Genomic DNA, 19,122 nt, shown 5'->3' on the forward strand with positions numbered 1-19,122 from the left:
GGGGGCTGTGTTGTCACAGGAACAAGAAGGAAAACCACGTCCAGTAGCATACGCAAGCAGGGGGTTGCATCCTACAGAGAGAAATATGTCTAATTACAGTTCCATGAAATTGGAGCTTTTGGGGTTGAAATGGGCCATTACTGAGAAATTCAGAGAATACTTATTGGGGGCCAAGTTTACAGTGCTAACCGATAATAACCCTCTGAGCTATCTCCAGACTGCCAAGTTGGGTGCAGTTGAGCAGCGCTGGGCCTCACAGTTGGCTCTTTTTAATTTTGACATTAAGTATCGACCTGGAAGCACCAATAGAGCTGCTGATGCTTTGTCCCGACAACCTGACTTACCTGCACCTTCTTATATTGAAGACCTTGCTCCTGGGTTCTCTGTTCCACCCATTGGTCCAAATTTGTCTGGTGGGCCTCCGTGTGTTGGGTCCTTGGCTACTATAGACGCCCTTCCTATACGTCGAAAAGTAGATCTTGTAGCCCTCCAATCAGCGGATCCAACAATAGGAGCTTTTCTAGTGTATTGGGGGCGGGGCCGACCCCCTTCTTCTGAAGAGCGAGCAATGGAAAAGAAACCTGTACTGGGACTGGTCAAGCACTGGAAACGGATAAGAGAGAGAGGTGGGGTGCTCTACCGCCTGACTCATGGGCCAGGGGAGTACAAGGAGTTTTTGCAGTTGCTGTTACCAGAGACATTACAGGCCGAAGTATTAACTGCTCTTCATGACGACCATGGCCATCAGGGGTGTGAACGAACAGCATACCTAGTGCGGCAGAGGTGCTATTGGCCCCAGATGGGGAAGGACATCGAACGGTGGTGTCAGCAGTGTGCCCGTTGTGTAGTAGCTAAAGCTAAGTTTCCAAAGGTGCGAACTTTTCCAGGGCATTTGTCTGCCTCTAAACCTCTGGAAATCCTTGCTATAGATTTCACTTTGCTTGAGAAGGCCAGCGATGGTCGAGAGAATGTACTGGTGGTGACAGATGTTTTTTCAAAATTCACACAGGCATTCCCTACTTCTGACCAAAAAGCCAACACTGTGGTACGTACCCTGATCGAGAAGTGGTTTTATGTGTATGGGGTGCCGCAACGAATACACTCGGATCAAGGCCGGTGCTTTGAAGGTGAGATGCTAAAAGCATTATGTAAATTGTATGGGATACAGAAAAGTCGAACAACACCATACCACCCTGAAGGTAATGGGCAGTGCGAAAGGTTTAACCGCACTATGCATGATTTACTGAGAACCTTGCCCGTGGAGAAAAAACGAAGATGGCCACAACAGTTACCCCAGTTATTGTTTGCATATAACACCACTGTGCATCAGTCAACAGGCCACACCCCATACGAATTGATGTTTGGGAGGAAACCTCAACTACCCATTGACGCACTGCTGGGCGTTGCGGAAGAAGAAATTGTGGAGGGTATGGTAGGAGATTGGGTGCAAGAGCAGCAAGAGTTCCTACGGTTTGCTTATGCAAGTGCACAGCGGCAACTAACAGCGGCCACCAGGCGGCAAGTACCGACCTCATTAAAGGGGATTGCCCCTGTGCTTCCTTATGGTACTATAGTCTATAGAAGGAATCACCTTCAAGGTCGGAATAAGATTCAAGACATCTGGGATAGTACGCCGTATGAAGTGGTGAAGTGCCTGGATGGAGGTGGCAGAGTTTACACCATTAGGCAAGTAGACGGTCTAGGTCCTACCAGAAACCTGCACCGGTCTGAATTACGAGTGGTCCCGGGACAAGTTACATCCCCAGTGGCTTCACAGAGAGAACACTCGAGTAGGGTTGAATCAGTGGAGGAGCATTCTACAGAAAGTAGTAGTGAAGAGGATTCAATTTTTGGCCAGTGGATGGTGAGGCAAGAGGCTGTTCCAGAGTTAGACCTGAACATAGAGCCAGTAGGAAACCTTGTCCCACCAGAGCCTGAGTTATCCCCGTCAGTGGCATCAGTGCCAGTACGACGTTCAGCCCGGAAAACGGCCGGCCAGCATTCGAATTTGTATAACCTCCCACGATCAGTCACCTTCCAGCATGAGGAGGTAGGGGCTACAGCTCAGCCCAGTCTTAATACAGTCCAGTGTTTCTTTAGACCATGGTAACCCTTGTGGTTTGTTTGTCACCGGGACGGTGACATTTCAAAGTAGGGGTGGATGTGATGGGTAGAAGCATAGAGGGGGCTTTTATTTTGACACTGGTGTTTTGATTGATCTCGGCTTCACCCGCTATATAGTCTCGCGCAGGGAGAACGAAGTATCGTTTGATCTCGTGGGGGCAAATCTGAGCTCGGCGTCGGGAAGATCCGTGAAGCTGTATGTTGCTAATGTGCATGTTAAACTTTTGGGGAAGACCATAGGAACGTGACTGAGCCTGCTGGCGCCGTGTGTGTGCGAGAAGCCCACATTTACACAGGTACGGTTGCTGTTTAAATGCTTTGTAAATGCTGGCAGTTACGATATGTATTACTGTCGTAGTATTGTCAGGTATTGGTGGTTTTTATTAATAATAACCACAGGAGGTCCCAGTTTAGTGTCTTAATGATGGTTTGTTTATTTATTTTAAAGGGAGAGTGGGGGGCTTTCTGAATCAGCAGTGTGGCGTGACAGATATTGTGTGAGCCCCTGGGGATATCTGAAGTACTACAAAGTGAAGTTGCGCTGTGCATTCCACCTGCTACAGTTAACCGGTCTGTACGGTCAGCAACAATAGCCACTGCTTTTTCTTCTTCCCCTTTTTTTAATACCTCTGCATTACATCATTTTTAAATAGTTAATAAAGGAATATTTTAGTATATTATTGGGAGGCTTTTTGACCCAGGGCAGCCCCTAATATATTTTACCCCTGGTTAATCTGGTGCCTTTTTAATTTAGGAAGGACGGTTAGGAGCCGCACGCTGAAAGGTAGAGGATATTCAGCTCATTTAAGCCGGGTTTCTGTCCCACCTATATTGAAGGTTGCTGTGTCACGTTTGGTTTATTTTTGATTTGATTAGTGTGGGTGACTGGAAGTATATTTATGTAATCTCTTTTCATTGTCTACTGATTTTATTTAATCACAGTGTGTAATTTAGTATGGGGGGTTGAACCTAGGCTGGTATTGTGGTTCCTTCCTTTTTTTTATGCGTGGTTATTTTACCATTAGTAATTAATAACCCATCGAGGCCCAGATTGTGCTAGGGTGATGTGATTTTAGAAGTGGGTCTGATCGCTATGATGTGTGCAGCTGTCAAATTTTCTATCCTTAATAAACCTGTTAATATACCAGCCTCTTAACGTCTCTGCGTGCCTTATTTAGGTAATTCTTTGGGTTGGTTACCGAATAATAATCGAACCAGGTAGCCCTCGGGTCACAATTTGGAATCAGGTAGCCCTCGGGTCACATATATATATATATATATATATATATATATATATATATATATATATATATATATATATATATATATATATATATATATATATATATATATATATATATATATATATATATATATATATATATATACGCTGACCAACCAGCGGGTTGACAGGAATTATCAGGAATTTCATAGCATAATATTAATACAACTATTGTACACCGTTACATACACAAGCAGTCTGTGTATAGCAGAGTGAGGGCCCACCTCCGAGACTCTACTAAGGAGGAGGGGATGGTGGAGCAGCAGGATAGAGGAGGTGTGTGTGTGTGTATATATATATATATATATATATATTAGGGCCGGGACTTTAACGCATTAAGTTAGATTAATTAATTACAAAGACTTTAACGCGTTAAATCTTTTATCAGAATTAATCACTTTTTTAAGTTTGGAGCCGGAACCTTTGTATTCGCGTGTTTTAGCACGCCTGTAAATCTGATGCACAAGCGACATCCGCAAACAACAACGATGGACGACGCAGCCGCTTCTCTTGGTCCACTGACGGACAATTTAGCTTTAAAAAACCTCCTGATGGGACTTTCGAAAAGACTGCTGTTGTATGCAAGTTGTGCAAAAAGGAGTTTGCTCATCACCGAAGCTCCTCAAGCCTAAAATACCATCTCAATGCTAAACTTGTTGCGGTGAGCGGAGCCGCCCCCGCAGCTGATTTCAGCGGTAAATAACCGGCCCAGCCGGCCGCACTGGACCAGGCGACCGGGTTCAGGGCCAAAATAAGTAAGTCTACGTCTGAAAAATGAAGCAGCTTCCTGACTAAATGGATCACAACAGACTGTAGACCGGTTTCGGGGGTCGAGGATGGGGGGGCTACAGTCTGTGTTAGATCGCGACATCGGACCATGCTCACCAACTCCCGTGTAGGAAAACCATGGCGAGTAAGATCAGGGCAGCTTTATGGTGAAAAGCAGCCAAAACACGACGTATTGAATGCAGTTGATTGTGTTGCATTGACCGGGGACCTTTGGACTTCCGCCAGCAGGTCTAACTACCTTGGCGTGACCGCGCACTCAGTGTGCGCCGTTAACAAAGTTTGGCCATCAGCATCTTTCACTGTAGAGAAAGTCAACAGACATTATGCACTAAACTCCGCAGAGCATTTTTTCTGTAGCTGAGTTCTGGAAAACTGAGCAAAATGTTACAACAGTTGGCACCGATTGTGCCAGAAACATGATGGCAGCAGCAAGACGGCTCCCATTTCAGCAGATGCCGCGTGTTGCGCATATTTTGCAGAGATCCGTCTCTGAGTGCCTGGACAGGTGTGGATTTAATGATGTACTAGCAAAGTGCCGCAAGATTGTGGGTCATTTCAGACACAGTCCAGCCAACACAGTGGAACTGTATAAAGAACAAAGGGCACTTGACCAGGAAAATGACCCCCTAATCCAGGATGTTTCCACAAGGTGGAACTCCACACTGTTTATGATCCGTCGTCTTCTCAAAAACAAAGAGGCAGTAAAGGCTACTCTGGACAAACAGGCACAAACTGGTCTTATTATCAGCAGCAGAGTGGACAAAACTAGAGAAGTTGGCAGCCATCCTTGAACCATGCAGGTAAATGGAACAATGTAAAATATTTTCTAAATAATTATTGCCTAAATTGATCACTGTAATTGATAAACTAATTTATTTTTATTTCTTTCTCACTGCAGACATGTGACTGATCTTCTTGGTGGAGAGACTTACGTCTCATGTTCTGCGGTCTTGCCTGTCCTATGATTCCTGGACCACACTATGAAGGTCTCTGATGAGGATTCTACCTACATTGTGAAATTCAAGACAGCCTTCATGAAGGACTTCATGAAGTCAGAGCAGAAAGCTGCACTTAATTATGATTGGCTCAAAATGGCTACAATGCTTGACCCTCGCTTTAAGGACTTAAAGTGTCTTCCAAGAGAAGAGCGAGAAGCCGTGTGGAAAAAGCTTGAAGAACTCCTTCAAGATGGATCTATAAAAGCTACCTCACAGATGAGCCACCAAAAAAGAAAGGCCCCTTGTGCTTTTCTTCTGACTCTAATTCTGATGTAGGGTCTAATGCCTTTAGCCTCTGTAAAGCAGAACAGACAATCAGTGAGACAGACTGCCCACTACAATGGTGGTCAGCACATGCAGGGGCACATCCACAGCTCTCCACTCTGGCTAGAAAGTACCTAGCAAGTCCTGCCACTTCTATCCCATGTGAGAGTTGGTTCTCACTTGCTGGGAACATCATCCAGAAGAAAAGAGCAGCCTTTAGCTCTGAAAATGTGAACAGGCTCGTTTGTCTCAGTAACTGGCTCAAGGAGAAAAAGTAGCCTCAGTGTTGTATGTTTTGGTTGTACAAAAATATTGCAGGTTGAATGTTGTGCTAAATTCTATGCTCTTAAATGCAATATGTAGTTTTGCCATAATTCTGTTGTTACTTTAGAAATGGCACTTTAATTTTTGTTTACACCAGATGTTAAACTCTCAGGAGTTGCAATATTGTATAGTTGTTTTATTTATTTTTAATTTTTACAGTTCTGTACAAGAAATGGTGCTATGATTGTCTAATGTGCTGTTTACATTTATTTATTTATTTTTCAAATAAGTTAAACAATCAGGGGTTCCTGAAATACTTGAAATCTGAATAACTATAATAGCACCAACACATCTGTTGGTTTAATAACAATAAAAAAGAAACATTTCAAAAAGCAATAAACATGTTGTTAAGAATATACGTGTATTCATTCAAAATTTTAGTAGCAAAACAATTTTTGTAATTGCGATTAATTAATTACAGACCCTGTAATTAACTCAATTAAAATTTTTAATCAAGTCCCATCACTAATATATATATATATATATATATATATAACACACACACACACACACTCACTCACTCACCGGCCACTTTATTAGGTACACAGTTGGCAGGCGTGGTTGTTGGTACCAGACGGGCTGGTCTGAGTATTTCAGAAACTGCTGATCTACTGGGATTTTCACACACAACCATCTCTAGGATTTACAGAGAATGGTCCGAAAAAGAGAAAATATCCAGTGAGCGGCAGTTGTGTGGACAAAAATGTCTTGTTGTTGTGAGAGGTCAGAGGAGAATGGGCAGACTGGTTCGAGATGATAGAAAGGCAACAGTAACTTAAATAACCAAACAAAATCTCTGAGCCATTCCAACAGCTTGTTGAAAGTATGCCATGAAGAATTAAGGCAAAAAGGGGGTCCAACCTTTTACTAACAAGGTGTACCTAATAAAGTGGCTTGTGTGTGTGTGTGTGTATTTTATTTTATATATATATATATGTATATAAAATTCTATAAATTTTGTTATTCAGATATTAACACTTTTCTCAGCAAAAGAACTTTAAAATTTGAAAATGTGTCTTGGATGCCTAAGAATTTTGCACAGTACTGTGTATGTATATACACACACATGCAGACACACACACACATATATAATAGGTAACCATTACTTACATTGTGTCTGAAATGCTGTTATTAAAATATACCCTTAATATTTCAATTCCATTATTTATTTTCGTTTAGCTTTGTACTACATTTGAACATTCATATGTGTTGAGTTTTCATTTTCTCTCTATGTCTGCATGGGTTTTTTTGTGATGGACTGAAATCATGGCCTGCAAGACCCTTGAGACTGGCATCAAAGAACTTCTGTGGCCCAGGTTGATAGCAAATGCTTACTGGAAAGATGTGTGTATATGTGATATATGTGATACATACAATATAAGCATAATAGTGAATCAGCTTATAAAATAGTAAGACTAATTGTGTAAATTAAAATGGGTTTGTGAACTGCAATATTTTAACAATGAACTACTTCAAAGTTTTCGCCACTAGTCTGTGCGATTCCTCACTTTTCCCGAAAGGGAGATCCGAGCCCTTACATGGATCTCCCTATCTACAACATTGGATACTAAGAAGGATATAATTTAACATTAAGTAAGGTAGCTAACTAAAACACTATGAACCAGTTAATGATTTACCTTCATAATCAAAAATAAACTGCTCAAAAAACAATATCCCTTACTGAGTTTGGCACATTTGGTGCTCAAAGCTCTTCCACAGTTCTGACCACATCGTCCTGCCTAAAGCACAGGAGTTCAGCCAAAGATGATAAATAAAACACAGCCATAGTCGTAGTGGAGCGGCACGGAAACCGGAAATAAGTTTACTCATAATCATCCCTGGAACTTGACCCCTCCTCCATGCATGAAAAATGCTTATTAGAGAGCCTGAATAATATGATATGACTTTCATTGTCATTTGTCTCAGTAGTTCTCAAATTTCTTCAAATGTTTGGCAATATTTCAGGCAGAAACATCTCTCTTATGGAAAACAGAAGTCAACTGGGGTACAAGATTATCCAACTGTAACATGTGATTTCAAGTGGCACCGTTGTGCACTGGAATTCAGCACCTATCTATTACAAAGACAAAAAAGTGCAACAAGATCAGTAATAAGATCAGACTTATCACCTGTCCCATCTCCTATTACCAACCTCACTAACAAAAGTCTGTATTGAGATTTTCAGTATTTGTTGACTTTTATGAGACTTAAAACTACTATAAACAGTCTCATTATTTCTTAAATAAAGCCGTAAAATTCACAAAGTAACCGTGTTCAGTCCCAAGTTCATTGAAAGCATGTAAAGGACACTGAAATGAAACCACTGCTCTGTGCTGCTTAGAGGGACTATAATTCCTAGACAAGTGCAATGAAAGTGAATTCCAAGTATTGAAACCAAAGGGGCAACCTGGGTAGAAACATTTTAAGTGGTGACCATGTCCAAAATGACCACGCTCTAATTTATAGTGCTTGAGTAGTTCTGCTTGCTTTGGCTGAACTCCTGTGCTTTAGGCAGGACGATGTGGTCAGAACTGTGGAAGAGCTTTGAGCACCAAATGTGCCAAACTCAGTAAGGGATATTGTTTTTTGAGCAGTTTATTTTTGATTATGAAGGTAAATCATTAACTGGTTCATAGTGTTTTAGTTAGCTACCTTACTTAATGTTAAATTATATCCTTCTTAGTATCCAATGTTGTAGATAGGGAGATCCATGTAAGGGCTCGGATCTCCCTGTCGACATGAAATCTCCAAAAAAGGATGCATTCTTAATAATAAGCATCCTTTTCTGGTATTGTTGCAATACTTGAAACAAACGCTCTGGGCAAGTGTGCTCACTGCCCCCTAGTGTGTGTGCTCACTAGAGTGTATGTGGTATTTCACTTCACAGATGGGTTAAATGTGGAAATTTCCCTGTTGTGGGACTAAAAAGATCGGCCGCAGGCTGGGCCAGGCGGCAGTAATGCGGTCACTGTACCGGACTGTAGTGGTGAAGAGGGAGTTGAGCCAAAAGGCGAAGCTCTCTGTTTACCGGTCGGTCCACATCCCAACCCTCACCTATGGTCATGAGTTGTGGGTAATGACCGAAAGAACGAGATCGCGAATACAAGCAGCGGAAATGAGCTTTCTTCGTCGGGTGGCGGGCTACACTCTATATGATAGGGTGAGGAGCTCGGTCACCCGGGAGGAGCTCAGAGTAGAGCCGCTACTCCTCCGCATTGAGAGGAGCCAGCTGAGGTGGTTCGGGCATCTGATCCGGATGCCCCCTGGACGCCTCCCGGTGGGGGTGTTCCAGGCACGGCCTACCGGGGCAAGACCCCGGGGTCGCCCTAGGACCCGCTGGAGGGATTATGTCTCCAAGTTGGCCTGGGAGCGGCTTGGGGTCCCCGGGAATGAGCTGGAGGAAGGGACAGGGTCATCTGGGATTCTCTGCTCTCCCAACTGCTACCGCGACCCTGTTTGGACTAGCGGTCAACGATGATGGATGGATGGGACTAATAAGGGTCACTTAAACTTTACCCTTACAGCTCGTTTTCCTGTGGGTTCAACCCAAGAGCTCCCTCTACTGGATGAAATAAATATAACTTCTTTGTCATAAAAGAGTAAATGATTTTACATTCTCAGCTCTGTCACCAAAATAAACAACAGTGTACTGTTCATAATAAACAAAATGTAATTAAATCAAGTCAAATAAAGAAATAATAAAACATGTAAGGGTCCCTGTTTTACTGAAACTAATAAACCCTTTTATTTTTCGGTCCGCTACATACTCATTTTTACCACATTGTGTAGTACCTCATGTAAAGATATAGAAGAACAGGGCAAATCTATTCAGCAAGCAAATGCTTGAACGTTCATGCATGTTTAACAAACAAGAAACTATTGATGTATGCGTGTACAACTGTTCATCATGTATACCATGAACTGAACATCCCATTACAGCAGTTATTTCACTGATAATAATACCTGCTCTGTGAGGGTCCATGGGGGCCCTAACCATTGAAGAACAGGGTAAAAGGGGCTAACAAAGTATGCAGAGAAACAGATGGACTATAGTCTGTAATTGTAGAACTACAAAGTGCAGCTATACAGTAAGTGTAGCAGATAAAATGTATGTTAGAAACAAGGATGTTATGCTGGATAGGTGTATATTAAATACATTCAAACATGTTAAAACAAAACAAAACAAAACAAACTAAAGTAAAATGAACTGTGGAAGAAATTTTAAAGGTAACTAACAAAAGCTAACAAAAACAAAAAAGAACACTGGGAAGCTCCACCCTAATCACCACAATATTTAGTGACCAGCTGCTCAAGACAAAGTTCCAGCCACTTGCCCAACATGCATTGCAGATAATGCTCATTAATATAAAATCCAGCATTTAAAATTTTTTTTTTCACAAGGAGCTGGGTCTCCCAGAATACACAGCAATGCAACATAATCTCCTCCGTAAATTTACATCAGTCCTTTAGAGTGTATGAAATCCCAAACAGTAGCAAAAGTGTTGTTAGGCCAGTTTTATCCCAGGAGGTTTATTAGATGTTGCTAGGCTGTAGCTGTAGTATCCCAAGTGGTTGCTAAGGTGTTGATAGGCCATTGCTATAATATTTCAGTTGGTTGCTAAGGTTTTGCTAGGCTGTTATGGTATCCCAGGGGGTTACTAGGCTTTTGCTGTGCTATATAAGGAGTTAATATAGTGCCAGAAAATGATAAACAGCGAGCAGCAGAGGTCTCCAAAGGGTAGAACATTCCCCAAAACCATGACAGCTAGCTTCTTATTATCTGTTCAGCAGGTCCATATTCAGTAAAACCCGAGTGCCGATTTCTTAGATGTCCTGAAATCCAAATTAATGAAGTAGATTTCTTTAAATATTGTCTAAACTTCATTAATTTTGACAACAAGCTATGAAAAATATATTTCTATTAGACCATTGGGGTAGTATTTTTCTTTCTATACAGGTACACTTGTGGGCAAATCTCTCATCTGTTGAGAACACTTCCAGTAGGGTCACCACTTATACTGCACAACAAATACTGAAAATCTCAATACAGACTTTTGTTAGTGAGGTTGGTAATAGGAGATGGGACAGGTGATGAGACTGATCTTATTACTGATCTTGTTGCACTTTTTTGTCTTTGTAATAGATAGGTGCTGAATTCCAGTGCACAACGGTGCCACTTGAAATCACATGTTACAGTTGGATAATCTTGTACCCCAGTTGACTTCTGTTTTCCATAAGAGAGATGTTTCTGCCTGAAATATTGCCAAACATTTGAAGAAATTTGAGAACTACTGAGACAAATGAAAATGAAAGTCATATCATATTATTCAGGCTCTCTAATAAGCATTTTTCATGCATGGAGGAGGGGTCAAGTTCCAGGGATGATTATGAGTAAACTTATTTCCGGTTTCCGTGCCACTCCACTACGACTATGGCTGTGTTTTATTTATCATCTTTGGCTGAACTCCTGTGCTTTAGGCAGGACGATGTGGTCAGAACTGTGGAAGAGCTTTGAGCACCAAATGTGCCAAACTCAGTAAGGGATATTGTTTTTTGAGCAGTTTATTTTTGATTATGAAGGTAAATCATTAACTGGTTCATAGTGTTTTAGTTAGCTACCTTACTTAATGTTAAATTATATCCTTCTTAGTATCCAATGTTGTAGATAGGGAGATCCATGTAAGGGCTCGGATCTCCCTGTCGGGAAAAGTGAGGAATCGCACAGACTAGTGGTGAAAACTTTGAAGTAGTTCATTGTTAAAATATTGCAGTTCACAAACCCATTTTAATTTACACAATTAGTCTTACTATTTTATAAGCTGATTCACTATTATGCTTATATTGTATGTATCACATATATCACATATACACACATCTTTCCAGTAAGCATTTGCTATCAACCTGGGCCACAGAAGTTCTTTGATGCCAGTCTCAAGGGTCTTGCAGGCCATGATTTCAGTCCATCACAAAAAAACCCATGCAGACATAGAGAGAAAATGAAAACTCAACACATATGAATGTTCAAATGTAGTACAAAGCTAAACGAAAATAAATAATGGAATTGAAATATTAAGGGTATATTTTAATAACAGCATTTCAGACACAATGTAAGTAATGGTTACCTATTATATATGTGTGTGTGTGTCTGCATGTGTGTGTATATACATACACAGTACTGTGCAAAATTCTTAGGCATCCGACTACTGAGACAAATGACAATGAAAGTCATATCATATTATTCAGGCTCTTTATTTGACATAAGCTGTATTTTTTTTGTATTTTTAAGCTGAACATTGAAATATATACATTTATCCAGTGCACTTTGACAAACATAGAAAACAGTTTGGCTACCCATGATGTACAGTTTAATTAGCTCTACTCCTAAGATCTACTCTACAAACACTAAGTTAAACTAAGTTAAAAAAAAAAAAAGAATGAATAAACAAAAACAACAACAAGGATAATGACTAATGATAGCAGGTTTGCACAACAACAATAATAATAAGTGAAATGTGATAATCTACTGGACTAACCTGAGTACATTTTTACTACACATTGAAATATAACTTTACTTGTCCACAAGGGAGCAGTACCTTATAGAGGGAAGAAACAACAAAAACACGCTGGTAAAGAGCATTACTTTAGTCATATAATAGTATTTTCATGAATAAAAATCACTCCCAATATCACAACTTAGGCCTACCCTGTTTTTAAACGGTCTAGAAATAGTCCTAACAATTATGGAGCAGAAGTAGGCTGAGGGTTTCCTCTATAACACAAATCTTCAAGAAGATGCTTCTCATGTTTTAAAATACTCTTGTAAAACTCTGCCTTCAGCATCTGTCCTGCTCCATCTAAGATTGTGTAGAGCTCCCTCATTTTGTCCGGGTTCGTTTTAGCGAGTCGGATTTGTGAATACTTATCATTGCCAATAAACTGATGTAATTCATCAAGAATGGGATCCACTGACACAACTCTTTTAATGAGTTCTTTGCGGTTTGAGTCCACAAACTCTGCTCCTAAGTGAGAAACAGCACAAAATGACATGGTTATCATTCAGCATTAAAATGGATGCAACAACGTAATATGACTAAAATCTGGAGACTTCAGCATGACTAATATAGGCACCACCTGATCATAGTTTTCCTCTTGTGGCAGCATATCATGAGAAATGGTGTCTTCAAGTGGCGTCATATTGGAGTGTGTCTAGAAATCTCCAAGATTATTACACCAGGGCCAGTTTCCAATTTAAAAAAATAATAATAGCAATAACAATGATGATGATGATGATGATGATGACGATGGTGATGATGATGATTATTATTAACAGCACATTATTGTACTAATAAACTTGAATTGTAAACACTCATTGCACTGCCATATACACCTTAAACAGCACTACACAGTTGTCTGAATGGGAGGCTAATTTTAAAAATGTATTCCAGTAAAGATTACTGATTACTAAAAATATGTCCTGTAACCTAGTCCTCAGGATTACTGTAATACTTTAACCTGATTTCTTTGTTATTTTTGGATTGCTTGTCTTTTTAAAGTATTGTATTCTATTCAGACAAGACATGAAGTCTGAAAAAAGTTTGAAATAAATCGTGTATTATTTGGTAACTTTGTAAGATGAGTGAATCGCAGATGTTAGGTGGAGACATAAGTGGCTGATACTGTGCTTCACACAAACAGTCAGTCTTAGAATAATTGGAAATCTAAGTGGTGCAATATATGGAAACACTTGAAACATAAAGATGACAAATTCATACACTAAGGCATCACCCTCCAGGAGAAAAAAAAAACTAACACAAAAAAGAGGCGTAAAGACTAAAGTACAGGACACAACTGCTGAATAAAGATTCAAGTAATTGAGTCAAGTGCAAGACAAGTGAAATATATTATTATATCTGATATATATACACTATATGCTGGTGATAGACCTAAAACAACTACAGGCAACACCACTAACACTTAAATTGGGGTTAACAGTTACACAAAACACAGGTGAACATAAATATCTTACCTGCCATGCCAGCTTGTTTGAATTTTTCCATTCCACCTTCAATGTTGCTGCAGTTGTAGTCTGGCATCACGCATTATAATAACAACAGATGCACCATTTAAGACAGAACAGGAAAATTAGAATAGGAAGCCAATAGACAGTCTTGTTAAGTTGTATGGCTCCATATTGTTGTATGCTTACATTGATTTTCTTGAATATGAGGGTGTCTAGGGGACAAGGTATCTGCTTGTATCTATTGCCTCCGTAGCAGGCAAGTCTTTCAATTCAAATGGAAAAATTGCTCCTCTTCATAACATAAGGATCACATCCAAAATATGCTGTGATTTTTTTCTCAGCCATCTGAACCATGAGTTAAAATCCTCTTTATCAGGAAGCTGGATCTGTTTCTTTCAGAATGCACCATTTTTTAAACATCAATCTGCTGTATTTAAGGAAGCAGCTGATATCCATATTACTTTGTGTGAGACTGTTATGTAGGGCCAGTTTCTTTACTAAGGATTTTAAAATGAAGGCACTGACATTATCTGGATGGATAGCCCTCCTTGTATTTATATACCAAATTATCAACAATAACAATTATTTTATCTGAGCTTTTGTGCAACATTGCTCACTATCGTAAAGCTAGAAATTCTAAAACTCAACCATAATTGACTTCCATGCAGCTTCTCTGAATGCTATCAGATCCTCAATAAACTAAAAATGCCAAAAATGGAGAATACAGCTAGGACTCTGAGATCAGTCTCTTCCAGGTCCTCTAGGGTCCCATGTCCTCTCTTTTGGGCTCTCCAGTCAGGCCATGTCAGAAGCCTCATTCTGTGGTCATTAGACTATGGCTAATCTTGCCTATGCCAATGAGAAAGTTTATTTGGCCTCTGCATCAACACATATCCAGTAAAACAGGAAGTCATGAATCATTGTTTAAGTTCCTGATCTCTCAGGTGAACATAAGAACATGAGACCATAGAAATAGGCTAATGTGTGTTTCACATGGTCGCTGTCAGAACAAATTAATTAATTAAATGAATAAAGTATCCCATTATTTTCAGTAATATCCCATTATTTTCAAATGTAAAACAAAATGCAACAATATGCAAATAACTGAAATCCTATCTTTACTAAAAATGCTTCAGAGATAACATATGTTGAAATTAGAAATGTTTTTTTTTATATTTGACCATTTTGACTTTGATTTGAGAGGCTGAATCTCTCTGCAATACCTTACAATTAAATAGTGCAACAATTAAAAAATAAAATTTCTCAACATAAAATAGCAAAGAATTTTTGCAAGTGAGAAAAAGCAATGCAAATGCAAAGCAACAGCATCAAATACAGTCTTTACATTTCGTCACTGTCCAGTGAAAAATGTATCTCCATTTTTGTTGATTTTTAGCTTTCTACATCATTTCAACGCACCAGCTGTCCTTTACATTGTGTAAAAATTTAAAGATGAACAGACCAATAGAAATGCTTTAAAATCACTTGGAACAAAATCTCTTTGCATTGACTAACATTGAAAGGTAAGAGTATTTTTCCCTTCTCTTATAAAGTAAATATTTTACACATATTTGGTTTTCATTGGACAACAACAATATACAATACATTAATGCCCAGTCTTTAGGCTTTCTTTCATAAAAGTGAAAGATCACCAATGTATACTTCTGTTTATAGAGGAATCTGTGATGTACAGAGTGAAGCGCTGGTATTAGCAGATGTTCTAATGAAAGTTATCCAGAAGATTTATTTGGACATCTTCCCTAAATATTGTTAAGTCTTGGATTTTTGTTGCTGTCAGAGTTACTAATGCACGTCTATTCACTCAGAGTGGTACACACACAGAATGAGTGTTGTTACAAAAAAAAAATATATTAGCAAGATTAATAGCAAGTTACCTGTTGGGGGCAGCACACATAATTCCAATGACTCGGTTCCGTTTGACATCCTCCTGTGGATTTGGCTCCTTTTTCTTTCTTGCACACACAAAATGTCCTTTAATTCTTGATTTTCTTCTTTCAATGTTCTTATCTCTGCCTTTTTCTGTTCATTTTCTTCCAACATTTTCTGAAGCTCCTTTTCTCTTTCTCTTCCTTCATTCTCAAGCTTTGTTATCCTTCCATGCAGGGCAGACATCTCTGTGGTTCTTTGGTTTGACCTTAGTCTTTCTGTCTCCTCCTTCATTTCTCTCAGTGCTTCCTCCTTTTGTCTCAGCACAGCTTGTAGATTCCTTATTTCTTCATTCTTTAACTCTATTGTTCTTCGCAGTTTAGAAGTCTCTGTCTGGTTGCGTGATTGTAATTTTGAGATGTACTCACTCAGATCTGAAATTCTCTGTTTCAGTCTATTCACCAGAGTAGCCAGCTGCTGAACCTGCCGTTCAGGCTTTGGTTGTTCCTTCCCAATGGAATAAAAATGAATGGCTTTCTTCTTCATAATGAAGTCCTCAATTATTTCAATTAACTCCATGTTTTGCTTTCCACACATGCATCTCCTAAAGAGGTGATATCTTTTTTTGCATCTGTCAATTGTTGTTTGTCTCCTCTCTGCACAGTGGTCAATCATGGTAGCAAATGAAATCTTTGCTCCATCTATAGAAAAAACTAGCATATGCTCAGAAACATTGGAACCCAAAAGTTTTTCCAGTGTCTCTCTTGTTCTCACTGTAAGTGTCGTGTTTCTTTTCACAACCAGTAGAATAGCATGAGGTCCATCTTTAAACGACTTCACACTGTCTTTAATCACTTGCTGGATTTTAAATTGCTTAATATCATCAGAGCTCAAGTCTTGAGACCAACCAGGGACACGGATTAACGTAATGCGTCTTCCAAATATTGTGTTGTCATCCTTCAAGTAGTGTTCTTTACGTGTGTTGCGGTATGTGAAGGCGTTCTTCCCGAGAATGGCATTTCCAATCTTATTTTTCCCATCGTTCTGACATCCAATGAGCACAATTTTGATCTTGTCAAAGAGCACTGTTATTTCTAAATAGAAGAAAAGAAGCTTATTATTAATCAAAAGCCTAAATAAACTACCAAGTGATGGTATTACTGTGTGAAATGAAGCTGTCAAACAACAAAGCTATTTCTTTCTTGAGATACATAAACCTATTACCATTATGTGTATCCCCTAATAAATGTTCATCATCTGGTTTGGCTGTGGATTGACAAAGAAAAATATGTTGCAGTAATTTACATTTTTTGACAGAAGACCAAAAATACAAAACAAAAAACAGGCACACTCACATTCATTAGATCCCATATTTTAAGTTGTCGTTGCACAACCTACAGAAAGACAATCCACTGCGCTTGAAAGCCATCTGGAAACTGCAATTTCATTTGGTATTCTAGGCATGCTAACGTGTCTCCACACGTTACTCTTCTTTGGAAGCTGTACAGGTATAATAAATGTGTTAACTCTCTTACCCTATTGTGCAACACTGTATCCTGGGTTATGTCTTTGTTACGACATTATAAAATATGAACATACAGAACAGAAAACTCTTGGAGCATTAGAACATAGAACCTAAACAGATTAATGTTAACTGACTCTAGAGCCGAAAACTCTATGACCTTTGAGGAAAGGAGTCCTTATTTTATCTTCAAAGCAAAATAAAAAACTGAATAAATGAATGTTGCCCCCTCAACACAAAAAGAAACATTAAGTGACCCCCTTTTTTTTTAAACACTCTCTTTCTCAGCACTGCCAGCCCATAGTCACCTGCATTGCTCTTTTGCAGATGACGCTACACTCGCTGGTTTTGGATGTGATTAATTACATACTGTAAGCCATCTCATGTGCCATCTCATATGAGTACACAAAAACAGTCAAGGTCTTAATTTATTAAGGTGCCAACCCCACTCCCTCCTTTCAAAATACCTGGCTTTACAGTAAGTACAGTACAGTCTTGCACCCAATATGACACAGGACATAAACATAACTGACTGCTCCTCATAATGCTTTGAGTGACTTATAGACTGAAGCGTAAACAGACGATATGACATCCTAACTTGATAGAAAAATATAAATAAATAAAAATGGCTAATTTGCTTGAAGGGCGCATGAAGGCTTGTGTGCTGATGTTTGTAATTGACCTGGACAAATTACTTCTGCTGATAGTCATTTCATTTCAACTTTTTAGTTTAATTTACTGCAGTCTGTGTTTTATTATTGGACTAGTGTTCTGCTAAACCTTCTCAGCCTGTTCTCTAGTGGCACCAGAAATGATCAAGTAATAAGGAACAGCTATGATATAAAGACCAGTTATGTACGGTCAACTGGCAATTCTTCTTCACTGGGCTGCAAAATACATGTTGTCCCAGAAAATCTGGGAGACATTAAAGGGGACTTAAAATGATAACTACACAACTTAAAAATAGTAATTAACTACACTTTTCCTCCCAACCAGATATTTTGGCAATGATATGAAAGTATGGTGATCACATAAAAGGGTGATAATTAAGAAACAGGCACAGCAACACTTGCACTTTATTTTGACAAAATGTTACTAAATCATTGCTTTCTAAATGTCTTCAGAACAGTGTGTGATGTGTAGAGTTATTTAAGTTACTGTTGCCTTTCTATCATCTCGAACCAGTCTGCCCATTCTCCTCTGACCTCTCACAACAACAAGGCATTTTTGTCCACACAACTGCCGCTCACTGGATATTTTCTCTTTTTCAGACAGTTCTCTGTAAATGCTAGAGATGGCTGTGCGTAGCCAGTTCTGACCAAATCGTCCTGCCTAAAGCACAGGAGTTCAGCCAAAGATGATAAATAAAACACAGCCATAGTCGTAGTGGAGCAGCGCGGAACCTGGAAATAAGTTTACACATAATCATCCCTGGAACTTGACCCCTCCTCCATGCATGAAAAACACCTATTACCTGAAAGTGCAGATCATTGTGTGTTTAATGTGTTTAATGTTCATAAATCCAAGACCAGATATTTGTGCATATTTTCCCCTGCTTTTGCACAGCAAAACTAGCAGGGATGATTTGTATATGAAGTTCTGATTTTTGTAAGCTTAGGAAAAACATACACACCACTTTCCTTAATTGATTTAGGTTATAATGTATCTTGCCACATTTTTTTACCTTGCAGGAACATTTAATTGCTGTTACATTTAAACTGTTAATTCCAGAATTTGGTCATATCACTATCACACATGCCTAAAACTGTTTTGAACCCATCAAACAATACGTAAACTAAACTAAACAGAAAGGAAATTCCGTCTCACATCTACGGTGGCAGCTCAGCTTCACATGACATACAACTGTCCTTGGCAGTTAAGGGGCTGCATACATTTTGAAAAGTACTGATAT

At 39.3% G+C, this 19,122-nt stretch overlaps 1 protein-coding gene and 1 long non-coding RNA gene across 2 annotated transcripts; one reads left to right on the forward strand and one right to left on the reverse strand.

Moving 5' to 3' along the window:
• Window positions 1–4,775: 4,775 nt before the first annotated feature.
• Window positions 4,776–6,121, forward strand: LOC108416207. Its single transcript, XR_005131315.1, has 2 exons — window positions 4,776–4,995; window positions 5,094–6,121. It is a non-coding gene; the product is annotated as an uncharacterized LOC108416207 (long non-coding RNA).
• A 7,364-nt stretch (window positions 6,122–13,485) lies between these two features.
• On the reverse strand, window positions 13,486–17,135 carry LOC108416626 (GTPase IMAP family member 9-like). Its single transcript, XM_037544140.1, has 4 exons — window positions 17,044–17,135; window positions 16,913–16,954; window positions 15,697–16,782; window positions 13,486–13,867 (listed from the first exon to the last, which is right to left on the reverse strand). Exons 1-4 carry the CDS (start codon window positions 17,057–17,059, stop codon window positions 13,767–13,769), a joined length of 1,245 nt encoding a protein of 414 aa, XP_037400037.1. The 5' UTR covers window positions 17,060–17,135; the 3' UTR covers window positions 13,486–13,766.
• Between the last annotated feature and the right edge of the window lie 1,987 nt (window positions 17,136–19,122).

This window comes from Pygocentrus nattereri, chromosome 2, assembly GCF_015220715.1.
Source record: "Pygocentrus nattereri isolate fPygNat1 chromosome 2, fPygNat1.pri, whole genome shotgun sequence".
Lineage (NCBI taxonomy): Eukaryota > Metazoa > Chordata > Actinopteri > Characiformes > Serrasalmidae > Pygocentrus > Pygocentrus nattereri.